Raw genomic sequence first — 14,387 nt, 5'->3', positions numbered from 1 at the left:
GTGCATCACAGAGCAGTGCAAGACGAGTATTTGTGGTTAAAAGTATACACATTTTTTTTTTCTTTTTTAGAAAATGACCAATCGTTTCACTAGATAAGACTCTTATTCCTCGTCTGGGATCATGTAGAGCTCTTTGAAGCTGCACTGAAACTATAATCTGGACCTTCAACTGTTGAAGTCCACTATATGGAGAAAAATCCTGGAATGTTTTCCTCAGAAACCTTAATTTCTTTTCAACTGAAGAAAGAAAGACATAAACATCTTGGATGACATGGGGGGGTGAGTAAATTATCAGGAAATGTTAATTCTGAAGTGAACTAATGCTTTAATGCTACAATGTCATGCTCACCTTTTGACTACTGTTGTTTTGATGTTGTTGTTTTTTCTCTAGTAACACACGCATGCCAACTTAGACTCTCCAAAAAGCTCAGTCTTTTGTCCCAATTGGCCCTCCCCTATAATAAAATCAGCTCCCGAAGCTCCTCCCTCAAATCCTGCAAAGCACAAAATAAGCAGCAGGTAGAAAGGCAGGATTCCAGCAGTTTGGATGATACAGATCAGAGCATCTCTCTAGGCTTTGAGCCCTCACCCTCGCTCGCCTCAGACCCGCCATCGCCGTGTGTCCCGCTGGACATCGAGCAAGGTACTTGGAGCGTGGGTAGAGGTCCGGTCAGAGGGTCTCCTGACCCTCCAGATGCACCCGCTCTCCTGTTTGCCTGCGTTAGTTTCTACCATTGCTGCCTTCCCTGCAACCCTCCTACTGCCTGTTTTAGCCCTCCGAATCTTCAGCCTGTTTTCTTGCTGACCTCCCCAGCGCTGACGCCTTTGTTTTCCGAATTCATGCCCCTATCCTTTAAAAGCTCAGCGCTGGTGCTCTGGTTCTTCATCTCTGGAACCCTGAGCCGCTTTGGGTTTGCTCTGGATGATGAAGACCTACTGAAGATCCTTTGAAAGGACATTGACTTGTCTTGCTCCCATTATCTGGCTGTGCGTCATGCTTATGGCCTGTATGTCTTCTGTTAGCGGTCACTAAATTCACACTGTCAGCCCAAATCCGATTATTTGTGTATCCGATTGGAATCATTGTCGAATAATTGTAGCTTGAAACAGATTTGTAAAAATCGCATTTCTTGTGATTTTTGGCCGTTCACACTTGCTAAAATCTGACCTGATTTCAATCAGACATGCACAAAAATCGTATTTGGACTGATAGTCTTAATGTAGCCTTATAGATAAGGATGGGAATCATAAGGAATTTAGTGTTTCCGATCGCACGTAATGATTTTTTAGTACTTTTGAGGAAGAGGTCTCAACTATGTACTAAGAAAAATTATTTAATTGAAAATTTTAATTTAAGACTATTATAATATTGTTATTATTATTATATTAAAACCTGCTGTTATTGGTAACATTTGAATGTAATAAAAAAAAATTTTGATTATTATTCTGCAAATAATATTTATATAATATATTATTTAAGCACACAATATAATATATTATTTAAGCAAATAATATATATATATTTGGGTGATTTACTAAATTGCTAATTATGATCGGGGGCATGAATTGAATATTATTATTTAGAAAAATGAATTACAAGAAAACATTATTGTTATATTTATATTCAAATATAATATATTACTTTGATGATATTTCAAGCTAGGAAGAAAAATTACTCAATATCAAATTTGCGTACGAATCCGGGAAATTAATTGCTACATTTGTGGTAATGCATTAATCATTTTTATTCCGTATTTTTTCATTTTTTTAATTTTCCAGAGTCTTTAATTACATTTGGACATGAGTGAGTCTTTTTCTTTTTTTTTTTTTACTGATTAATTTATAACAACATATATATATATATATATATATATATATATATATATATATATATATATATATATATATATATATATATATATATATATATATATATATATATATATATATATGTTGCCTGTAAATACAGTCTTCCCAGTCAAAATGGAACCAGTTGGAACCAGTTTTGAGTAAAAACTGGTTTTCAGTTCCCAGTCCTACTTGTAGAGAACCAAAGGCCATTTGCAGATTCAAGAACACTGAACCCCACTGAAACGACTTTCAATCCAAAAACAGGGTGTGTTCTTGAGTGTCTTTGCAATGGGTCATGGGAGGAAAAAGACAAGAGATGTGCACTACAGCCTCACATGGCCCAGTGCACATTACAAAACAACAACTTTCCATTTCTTTTCTTCCTTTTGATCCCCTGAAGCAAATCTGCATCATTTGTCCCCATCCTGTCCTAGAACCAGCAGCTGAAACATTCATAAATTATGTACAGATGAAACAGAAATCTTTAATGGTATTTGATCCTGCCGTTGTAGCGGTAATGGTTCCGACAGGCATGACTGAATCTCTTGTGTCGTTTCTCCTGCAGTCGCTGCACGCTGGTGGGGCACGAAGCGCGTTGATTTCGCCCTGTATTGTCCCGATGCTCTGACTGCGTTCCCCACCGTGGCTCTACCTCACCTGTTTCACGCCTCCTACTGGGAATCGACAGACGTTGTGTCTTTCCTGCTCAGACAGGTGAAGATTACCATATGGTTTAAGATTATAAAATATTTAGTCTTCTTAAAGGAATATTCAGGGTTATTTGCAATAAGAAACATTATTATAAAATATAAAAAAAATGGTTACTAGCTTTTATTAATATATATATATATTTTTTATATATATATTTTTATTTATTTATTTTAATAAAACTTAAAAGATTATCTTTACTATATTAAACTTTACTGTTTTTGGTAACATTTTAATAAGGGTTTGCCCATTTCAAATTAATTTTAAAAAGTCTAATTGAATTAATTGCAAAAATATTATTTGAATTTTGGTGACACTTCAAGCTAGGAAGGGAAGTGCTGTCAAACGATTAATCACATCTTAAATAAAAGTTTGTGTTTACGTAATTTATGTGTGTACTGTGTATATTTATTATATATAAATACACACACATACATATATTTATTTAAGAAATATTTACATGCGTGTATACATATACACACAGTACAAACATTTAAACAAACTTGTATTCTGGATGCGATTAATCGCAATTAATCATTTGACAGCACTATATAATTTAAATTATAAAATATAATAATATAAATAATAAAATATTTTTGTGAAATGTATAGATTTATGTGTGTGTGTGTGTGTGTGTGTGTGTATATATATATATATATATATATATATATATATATATAAACTCTAATATATATATATATATATATATATATATATATATATATATATATATATATATATATATATAATATACACAGTACAGACATTATGTAAACACAAACTTGCATTTTGGATGCGATTAATCGTTTGACAGCACTAGAAATTACTAATTATGAGATTGACGTACAGATTGGGGTGTGAATTGTTAATTTTGGTAGTGCATAAATTGTTTTTATTGCATAATTTTTATTTAAAAAACAAGTCATAGCAAATTATTTTTAAATACTGTTTTATCTTTAATGCAATTATCCTACAAAATCAATTACTTTTAATAAAATTGTGCAAATGTAATATATTTTTATTTGGGTTTTTTTAATTTAATTTTTTTTTTGTCTCTTAGGTAATGAGGCATGAGAACTCAAGTATTTTGGAACTAGATGGGAAGGAGGTGTCCGAATTCACTCCGTCCAAACCTCGGGAGAAGTGGATAAGGAAGAGGACCCATGTGAAGATCAGGGTGAGACGGACATCTCGACATTTCTAAAATCTCATGTTTCTAAAATCTGGATTGTTGCTGACGTAAAGATGTGTTTGTGTTGAAGAATGTTACAGCAAATCACCGCGTGAACGACGCCGTGTTTAACGAGGATGGCCTTCAGGTAGTCACGGGCCGCTTCATGTACGGGCCGCTGGACATGGTCACACTGACAGGAGAGAAGGTTAGTGCCCTATAAACTTTGGTTTGTGTAGATCCCAGAGACTGAAAACTCAGTTAGCCCATCCAACTTCACTCACTCTCGCCAGAAAATATACAAATCTACTTTGAAGTAGGGCTGCCCCCTAATACTCAACTAATCATAGAAGAGACTTAGTTGACCAAAAATTAGTTAAGTATTAAGTCAGTTAGTCGCAGAAAAAAAAATTGTGGCAAAGTCACGCAGTCCGTGAGGGACAAATCGTTAAACTTGTGGTAATTAGAGTATGTCAATCAGGAAATCCAAACGTTCGCCTATCATCCATCAACCTCAAATATGGCTTATCATTTGAAACATGTAAGTGACAACTTTACATGGCTGCTTGCTATAACGTTAACCTAGATAAATGTTCGCTATTATTAGGCGCATATGTAAGTGTTTGTGTGCAGTGTGGAAGCTAAAGTATAGCGCTTACTGCAAGACATGGAGGTGCCGGCGCAATCACTTGTATTTTTTCTGAGAACAGCGGAAACAACTTAAAATATTCATACAGATATGAGTAATACATAATTCGAAACTGGGGTCTACTATAATTGCAACTTTTTAACACAATTCTGAGTTCTTTAGTCAGAATTGCGAGATATAAACTCAGAAATGCAGGATATAAACTTGCAATTCTGACTTTTTTTCTAAGAATTGTGAGATATAAACTCGCAATTGCGAGTTATGAAGTAAGGTTTTGAGGGGAAAAAAGACTATCTGAATTCTGACTATAACTCACAATTCTGACTTTATAACTCGCAGTTGCGTTATAGTCAGAATTGCGAGATTTTATATCATGCAATTCTGACTTTATATCACGCAATTCTGACTATATATCTTGTAATTCTTAGAAAAAAGGTCAGAATTGTGAAATAAAGTTACTTTTTTTATTTTTTTAATTCAGTGGCGAAAATAAGCTTCCATAGATTTCCTTTCTTCAAATTAATTTAATCCATAATTGTGCTGTTTTCAAGGTGGACATCCACATCATGACCCAGCCTCCATCCGGTGAGTGGGTGTACTTCAGCACAGAACTAACCAATAGCAGCGGCCGAATTTCCTACGTGATTCCGGAGAGCAAGCGGCTGAGCATCGGAGTGTATCCGGTCAAAATGGTGGTCAGGTATGTCTTAAATGTACATTTATTCTGCACATAAACAGTTGTATTTTCAACAAGTGAACAACATCCTCTTTGTCCAAAGGGGTGACCACACATCTGCTGACAGTTACCTGACCGTGCTGCCGCGTTGCACAGAGTTTGTCGTGTTCAGCATCGACGGCTCTTTTGCCGCCAGCGTGTCCATCATGGGCAGCGACCCTAAAGTGCGAGCAGGAGCGGTAGACGTGGTCAGGTGAGAGCTTGTCTTCATTAATTGAACTCTATAAAGGCAATTGTGATCAGTGTTGGGGGTAATGCAAAATTTTGTACATATTTTGTATAAGGTTCAAAAAAACATTTTTTTCATACTATTATTTCATACGTCAGGCTTTACAAGGTTAATGAAACTCGTAGGTCAGTAATTTGTAATGTTTGCTGTTGCTGCAGGCACTGGCAGGACCTAGGCTACATGATAGTGTACGTGACGGGGCGGCCAGACATGCAGAAGCAGCGTGTGGTGGCCTGGCTTTCACAGCACAACTTCCCTCACGGGATCGTGTCCTTCTGTGACGGGCTCGTTCACGACCCCCTCCGACACAAAGCCAACTTCCTCAAGTGTCTCATCACAGAGGTGAGAATACACCTCCTTTTCTGTAGATCAGGGGGTTGTGGGTAATATAGTACTGTCATTTGCAATGCATTAATCCTGAATTCATATCGATATTTATAAAAAAACAAATCAACAATATTGATTAATGGCATAACAAAAGTGTTAACTTACAATTTTAAGAGGTCTCAAATTTGAAATGATGATAAAAGCAGGAATTGCAATACAACCTAATGTAATTATTAAACAAAAGGCAATGATTTAATTAAATGTGACCACTTTATTAATTACATTTATTTTAATTTAATTTAAAAAATGCGGCGCTGTTGCACATTCTACAGGCTCACGGTTTTAGAGCAATTACTTGTGATCTACTGTTAATGAATTATGACAATGTTTACTTTATGGTGTTTTGTACTGTAATATGTTGTAAGGTGCATATTTTATCTCCCTCATCTTTTGAATTAGCAGCAGGAAGTAGTAAATATGTTTCAAAATAAGAGTCCCATGTATTTCAGGCTTGTTTATAATTGAAAGGTACATTATGCAAAAATAAATAAATAAATAAATTCTGGATATTATTGGCATTTCAGTTACAAAATTAACTGTATCTGACATTTAATTTAACAAACTCTAGTATCTTCTCTCTGGGTTGTCCGTTGCAGGAAAGAAATGACTAAAAAGATTATTTAACACTTTCATTGTATAGATTTTGCTAGTATCAGCACAATATTATTATTAGGGGTTCAAGCGACGTCTGCAACATCAGCAAGGCTCGCCCTGATCGCCTGATGGGGGCGCTACAGCAGTTTAAACATTTGGAATCGCTCATGGCACAAGACGGGCAAATTGCATGCTCAGATTTGAAATTTTCGTGTACTTTTGCGAACTAGTCCTAGGTTTTTGGCCCGATCGGAACCAAACCAGTGCAGCGAGATTCTCCGAAGTCTGATTGTCAATAATGCTCAAAAATTATATTGAAATTTCGATTGAAATTTCACCAAAACGTTCAAAATGGGTGGAGCCACTTTTACTAAAATGGCTAGAACTCGTGAACGGAATCAGATATTTTCACCAAACTCAGCACACCCATGTAAGATCTCATTCTGTGGTCACATGACAGAGGACGTGGCAATGGCTACTTGGTGGCACTATAACACAAAAACAATCATCGTTAGTCCGATCGACTTGAAAATTGGCATGCAGAGTTTTGTCCATTATTGTCTATGAGGACATTGACGCATCTCAAAAAACATGTCCGCCATCGGCCAATGAAGATTGAGCAGCTATCAGACAAGATTAACGGAGGCCAATCGGAACGAAACTCACTGGACCTGTTTGACTCACGGCCCTAGAGGCCTGTGAGAAATTCAAAATAAATCTACCACCGGGTTGGCGCTTTTGCATTTTTTCATGTGTGTAAAGGATTTTGTATCCTCATTCTGAGCAACTTTGCCTCTAGGACCGCCGCTGTCCATCGAATCGTTCATTAAATATTGGAGATTATTTCGAAAACCAACTTTGGCAAACTCGTCCTAGGTTTTTGGCTCAACCTTGATAACTGTTAAAAACCATATATTTCCTGTATTGGCTGTAAATGGTCTTTTCCATCTAAGATCGAGATGGTTACAGGTAGTGTTGTCACGGTACCAAAATTCCAGTTGTCGGTAACGATACCATGAAAATTTTACGGTTCTCGGTACCAATTTCGGTACCACAGCAAAATCTATTGGAACTGTTTTACTTTTTTATATAGCCTATTTTAAAAACATTAAATATGATTTGGAGTGTTTGTGTGTGTATATATAGGCTACCTCAATGAAATAAATTTTGAAATATAAATAAATAAATGCTCAGACATTCATTGTGTACTGTTGAAAAAAACAGCATATGCTGGTAAGGTAGGTTTAGAAGCTGTATGCTGGTCAAATGCTGGTCCTAAACTGGTCCTGCTGGTCCAAGCTAGTCCTAAGCTGGTCCTGGACCAGCATAAACCAACTCAAACCACCATACCAGCTTCAAAACCTACCAGCATATGATTGTTTTTTCAACAGAGGTACAGACGTGCGTGTTTATTTTAGCTATTCCGTCAGTGAAACGACAAACTACAGCCTGTAAAACTATACAATAAATATCGGAAAATAATGGTAACCTAAATAATAAGAAAGTTAAATATTATTTCAAAAAGCATTCGTTTTTTATTTCCACACAAAGACGCGTCATATAGCCAAAGTCCCGTTATTACTTTGATATAGACTGCTTTGCGCATTGAGAGGGATGTGGGACACGAGCAGGAAAGAGACCATTTCTCTTTAATAATATCTTCGTTATCTCCTGATGTTACAAACAACTGACACTTGTTGTAAAAGGTCTGAAAAGCGAGTTTTATCCTCTGCAGAGGCAAGACATTCAGGCTATGTTTGATTTAGCGCTGCCAGAGAAAACGAAAGTAAAAATCACTGGTGTGTGAAACGCGATATATACAAATAAACTTGACGCGCCTTATAAAGTCTAATAACAAGCGCAAACTCTGTTAAATAGAAATTAATGTGCAAGCACAAAGGTTTCTGTCCTATGGTGTTTTTTCTACTTCACCACAGTAAAGAATGCGAATAGCCTATAATAGGCCTAAATGCGAAAGAAACGTTTATAATCCCCTGCGTGAGTGAAGATTTGGGAAAAGAAACAATGTTCAGTGGAATAATTAATGGAATATTGTTAAATTCTCTGATAATTGGGTGACCAGATCGCGATTCGGAAAACAGAATACGAAGCTTAAATGTATGGACTCGCGTCTCTCTCTCATTCGGCATTCACCAAAATGTTTCCATGGCTGCGAAGTCACATTTAATTGCTAACCTATTATTTCTTTTGTAAACAAAGCTTTGTGCTTCACTCGTGTCATATTCACATAAATACTGGCACAGCCCTATCAGTGGGTACCAAATATACCCGGATTCTCGGTACTACCGGTACTACAGAAATGCTGGTATCGTCACATTTTCAAAATTTCAGTACCGACTTGGTACCGAAGTACCGGTACTTTTGACAACACTAGTTACAGGCTTGCTTAAATAAAACATAATACCGTCTTATGCATGTACTTAAAGGCCTTAAAGTGCTTGAACCCCGATAATTGCTGCTCACAGCTATATTTTTAATTGCCTTTCTTTAAACACATTTTCATATCAGCAAAATTGATGTTTATATTGTAACACTGTAACATTTGAATGTGCGCACCAGCCTGTTTAATCAAGTAAAAGAATCCAAGATGCATTATTTATCAAGATTTTTTGGGTTTGTTCTGAATGGATATACATTTGTGCAGGTCTTAAAATTCTCTGCAGTGTTAGCCTCTGCTGAAATATACATGAAATGTATAATTAAAAAGCTGCTCATTTGTAGGCACATATGAAGATCTTCGCTGCTTATGGCTCCACTAAGGACATCTCTGTGTACACGTCACTTGGTCTGCCACCATCACAAATCTACATCGTGGGGAGACCAACAAAGAAATTGCAACACCAGTGTCAGGTATCTTTATGCACAGTTTTTCCTACTTTTTACAAGTTTTTCTACACTTTCACTGAGCTGTGACTCTCTCTCCACAGTTCATCGCCGATGGCTACGCGTCTCACCTTTCCCAGTTGGAGTACAATCAGAGATCGAGACCCGCCAAGACTGGCAGCGCTCGCATGGTCCTCCGGAAGGGCAGTTTCGGGCTGGGCGGCAGTGGCGACTTCTTGCGGAAGCGCAATCACCTGCTGCGCACCATCTCCTCGCAACCCACGTCCTCGACTCCGCCCGTGCAGGTAGGCCGCCCCGAACGTGCTCAGAGCCAATCGGAATGTGACCGCGAGCGGGCCGAACGTGCGCAGAGAAGCATGAGCATCGCCGCCGGCTGCTGGGGCCGAACCAGCAAACTTGAGGGCGGAGCCCTGAGCCCGAAATAGGCTCCTCCCACCGGGTCCAAACTCTGGAGGCACTTCACTGGGCACATGGGCTGCAGGAATGGTAGGAGACAGACACGACGTAATCTCACAGTATTACAACAGACTCTGTGAGCAAAACTCACGGCATTATTATTGTTGCATGGGACTTTTTTCGTTCGTATTTTGTTTTTTTAGACCGGCAGCCAAACATTTTCCAGAAATCTAGCGCCTTAAGCATCGCTCTGGGTCATGGCCCTCACCTCTGACTTGATTGAATGTACTGTTGGGACTGAAAACACGGATCGTTGGGTGGGTATGGACTCTTCCCGCTTCCTCTATCATTCCCCAGACTTCCCTTCCGGTGTCCGCAGAGATTCCCACACATGTAAATACGTGCCTCCTCTTACCTGCTCAGGGCAGCCATGAACTTGAGGAGCTGATAAGACCCAGAGGCCATTTTAACCATTCGTTTCCGTTGGGTCGCCCCACCCTGGCAGCCGAGTTGAATCGCAGCAGAATTTGGCAATAAGGATCGAAGCCCATCGCACCAAACTCCGTCTGCAGGTCATCAGAGGCCTTAACTTCTTATTCAGAGCACGAACGAACTCTCAAAGGAACAACAATCCCTTTACAAGGCCATCTGCTTGCAATACCTCCAAGACGCCACCTCCACATGGGCTGCTGGGTGACCTTCCACGTCTCTTTCTTTCTCGACTGCTGTTTTGTTACCTTCTGAGCCACCAAACACCGGTCGCAAGCACATGCCACATCTGCTGAAGTAAACTTTTCTGCTGCTGTCATCGTGGAGAGAATTTCCCATCGAGGACGCTGTATTTGCATGTTCGATGGCGACGGACAACCTTTTCGTTCAATCATTTCCTCTCAATCCTTTGCACTCACTTCCGGGTGATCAGGAGTCGCTCGCTTGATACTGCCGACGGCCAAAACGAATTCATTTCGAAAGCTGTAGTTCTGCAACTGCATAACCTCATTGTTATTTTGCACTAGTGGAATAGTGGAGGTCCTTGTTACCATCTCATGTCGCTACATGGCGTTCGCGTGTAGTACATGTCCCTTATTATTTATGGCAGGGTATTTGTGCGCGCACGCGCGATTATATAGTTCTCCGAAAACAAAACAAGGCAAGAAATGTGCCAAAAGCAGGCAGATCATAGGAACCCAAACACGTCCAACGTTACCGATGGATTGTAGCAACGTTTCCCAAGCGTTTCCATGGCACATGTATAATGTTTTTAAGATTTTAGATCATTTTAGATCAACTTCAGTTATCTATGATATTGTCCATATGTTCATATGTAAGTGATTGAGGTATATAGAAATTGTGCTTTTAATTTTTGCTATTTTAAAATCGGACAGCATGACAAAGTCGGGTGGAGTCGTGAACCGTACACGGTTTGTTTCTATATATCATGAACACACTGGAATAGCCATGCTGCATGTTGCGGACGTATTCTTCTTATCGAACTGGGAGGCTTCGAACGTGGCCTTTGTCTGGAGTGTGGATGTTCTGAACCGATCTGAATGGGACTTCAAACAGTGTAGATACTGTAAAGATGTAAATTTCACTATGTAGGATATGTTACGGTCAGAATTTATTTATTTCTGTAGCTTCATAAGATGATGGATATTTCAGGTTTGACTGTATTTCATGTGTTGCTTTATTCTTTTGTCCAACAGTTCTTGAAATGCTTCTTTTAACGGACCAATGACGTGTCTCCTTGTGCATAATCGTTGACAGTGTTTCCGTAGCAAAACTCTAGATGACGCAACCACCGCCACCGCACGGACAATCAGTTCAGCAAGCAAACAACATCCTCGAGCATAACGGGCAAGGAGCACGCACACCTACACATGTACAAACGCTCGCTCTGGAAACCGGTTTCGCGCATTGAAATTTCCACAATGTGAATTGGAATTGTGAATGTGGTTCTGTGATAAATTTGCTCCAACAGCTGAGTTTAAATTGGTGCTGTACGATTTTTGAATCAAAGTTTCAATGGCATTTGGACTGGTATTCCTAGTCTTCTTCTGGTATGACCAGTTTTAATGCGTCGAGTTCAGTACTAGACATCAGGGGTTCTCAGTGGAAATACGCTGAAAGGTACCACTGATAATCTAGGTCATCTTGGTTGTTGGTTTATGATTTGAATGTCAACCACTGAACAAATTCTCAGTCTGGAAATTGCACATTTACGTTATATTATTCCACACACTTTTGCCACCTGAACTGTCCTACTTCTACACTTCTTCCTGTTTTTGAATCAAGTTATTTTTCACCAATGTTGAGAGAGTTGATACACTCCATGAGTTTCATTTCCGAATTGTTGAGGTTAAGATTCAGACACATCGCAGGGAATCGTACGACATTGTGATCGACAATTGTGCCACAGTTTTTACACGGCAAACATCCGTTTAAACATCCGCGGCCTTGCTTGTAGGCCAGTGTATGAGTATTATATCTTCAGATAAATCAGATTATAGCCACTTTTGTACTTTGCATGTCGGAGAGAAGCTTTCGTACACTTTCCTGTATTCTTCAATAATGGGCCACACTACAAACCTCCAATTTATAGTTATTACCAATATGCTGTTGTCTATATAGAACATCATATCAGTTGTTAATACCAAATATTTAAATGATCTTACCGTTAATCCCAAATCCAACCATATTTTTTTAAACACTGGCATCTGATTAATGGCATTATATTAAAAGATGATAAATGCATAGAAATACTGGTAAACTATTGACATTACAGTATTTTTGACATGTAAATGCTGTCTAATTAGTGTGCAGGTGTTTCAAAACACAAGCTCATTGGATGAAATAAATATGGTGAAATATCCCGAAACAATTATGTTTTGTGCCCATTTTATTTGTTGCCAAAACTTTCAGATTGCTGTACAAATCATTGCAAATGAATCACTTTCCCAACAACTTTTCGATGATGAATGGAGACGTACTGCAGGGTCATTTTACACTCCTGTTGACGTACTGATCTGGACTGACTCGCTCCTTTACAGTTTTCTTACCAGGTCGGTGGTTCAGTGCTCTCATGTGTATAACTGTATGTACTGTGGATTAAATACAGTTGGACAACTGCAAGTCTTCTGTCATTTTATAATGCTTTATGAATGTGTGATGTCAACCACTCAGCTATATATATATATATATATATATATAATATACAATTTTGTATTTCTCTATTTTCATTAATTGTATTCATTTTGAAGTGTGAGAGATGGCAGTATGGTCTAAATTAGGTTGGGTGAAATTAATCTATGTATGGTATGCGTGTATGTAGGCAGGGAAGCATGTAGGTGTGTATGTATGTCGTTATGTATGGATGCATGTACTGTATGTAGGTATGTAAATGTATGTAGGTAGGTAGGTATGGATGGATGAAAGTATGTATAGATGTAAGGTATATAAAGTGGATGAAAGTATGTATGGATGTATGTGGGTGGGTAGAAAGGTAGATATGGATGGATGTAGGTATGTATAGATGTATGTAGGTAGGTAGGTATGGATGTAGGTATGTATGTGGATAGGTAGAAAGGTAGGTATGGATGGATGTAGGTATGTATAGATGTATGTAGGTAGGTAGATATGGATGTATGTGGGTAGGTAGAAAGGTAGATATGGATGGATGTAGGTATGTATAGATGTATGTAGGTAGGTAGAAAGGTAGGTATGGATGGATGTTGGTATGTATAGATGTATGTAGGTAGGTAGAAAGGTAGGTATGGATGGATGTAGGTATGTATAGATGTATGTATAGATGTATGTAGGTAGGTAGAAAGGTAGGTATGGATGGATGGATGTAGGTATGTATAGATGTATGTATAGATGTATGTAGGTAGGTAGAAAGGTAGGTATGGATGGATGTAGGTATGTATAGATGTATGTATAGATGTATGTAGGTAGGTAGAAAGGTAGGTATGGATGTATGTGGGTAGGTAGAAAGGTAGATATGGATGGATGGATGTAGGTATGTATAGATGTATGTAGGTAGGTAGAAAGGTAGGTATGGATGGATGGATGTAGGTATGTATAGATGTATGTATAGATGTATGTAGGTAGGTAGAAAGGTAGGTATGGATGGATGTGGGTAGGTAGAAAGGTAGATATGGATGGATGGATGTTGGTATGTATAGATGTATGTAGGTAGGTAGAAAGGTAGGTATGGATGGATGGATGTAGGTATGTATAGATGTATGTAGGTAGGTAGAAAGGTAGGTATGGATGTATGTGGGTAGGTAGAAAGGTAGATATGGATGGATGGATGTAGGTATGTATAGATGTATGTAGGTAGGTAGAAAGGTAGGTATGGATGGATGTAGGTATGTATAGATGTATGTAGGTAGGTAGATATGGATGTATGTATAGATGTATGTAGGTAGGTGGAAAGGTAGGTATGGATGGATGGATGTAGGTATGTATAGATGTAAGGTATATAAGGTGGATGAAAGTATGTATAGATGTATGGGTAGAAAGGTAGATATGGATGGATGTAGGTATGTATAGATGTATGTAGGTAGGTAGAAAGGTAGATATGGATGGATGTAGGTATGTATAGATGTATGTAGGTAGGTAGAAAGGTAGGTATGGATGGATGTAGGCATGTATAGATGTAGGTAGAAAGATAGATATGGATATAGGTATGTATAGATGTATGTGGGTAGAAAGGTAGATATGGATGGATGGTTTGTTGGATGGATGTAGGTAGGTAGAAAGGTAGATACATGTTTGTGTGTAGGTATGTATATTTGTA

General features: G+C 38.3%; 1 protein-coding gene across 13 annotated transcripts in view; it reads left to right on the top strand.

The window, feature by feature from the left end:
- LOC137028521 (membrane-associated phosphatidylinositol transfer protein 2) overlaps positions 1-12,682 on the top strand; it is an 84,453-nt gene extending 71,771 nt beyond the window's left edge. For 8 of the 13 annotated variants that reach the window (XM_067397392.1, XM_067397388.1, XM_067397394.1 and 5 more), the window contains 9 exons: positions 392-643; positions 2,417-2,565; positions 3,620-3,736; positions 3,822-3,938; positions 4,931-5,079; positions 5,159-5,308; positions 5,503-5,686; positions 9,068-9,196; positions 9,274-12,681. In XM_067397392.1, the coding sequence (XP_067253493.1) occupies positions 392-643; positions 2,417-2,565; positions 3,620-3,736; positions 3,822-3,938; positions 4,931-5,079; positions 5,159-5,308; positions 5,503-5,686; positions 9,068-9,196; positions 9,274-9,615 (1,589 nt within the window). In that variant the 3' untranslated portion in view covers positions 9,616-12,681. Of the gene's footprint in view, positions 1-391; positions 644-2,416; positions 2,566-3,619; positions 3,737-3,821; positions 3,939-4,930; positions 5,080-5,158; positions 5,309-5,502; positions 5,687-9,067; positions 9,197-9,273 lie in introns of all 13 variants that reach the window. The other 5 variants (XM_067397398.1, XM_067397401.1, XM_067397397.1 and 2 more) reach the window with 4 other exon arrangements.
- Positions 12,683-14,387: the final 1,705 nt, after the last annotated feature.

The sequence above is a fragment of the Chanodichthys erythropterus genome, chromosome 10 (genome assembly GCF_024489055.1).
Source record: "Chanodichthys erythropterus isolate Z2021 chromosome 10, ASM2448905v1, whole genome shotgun sequence".
In the NCBI taxonomy this organism is placed as follows: Eukaryota; Metazoa; Chordata; class Actinopteri; order Cypriniformes; family Xenocyprididae; genus Chanodichthys; species Chanodichthys erythropterus.
This window is presented reverse-complemented; position numbering and strand designations above follow the sequence as displayed.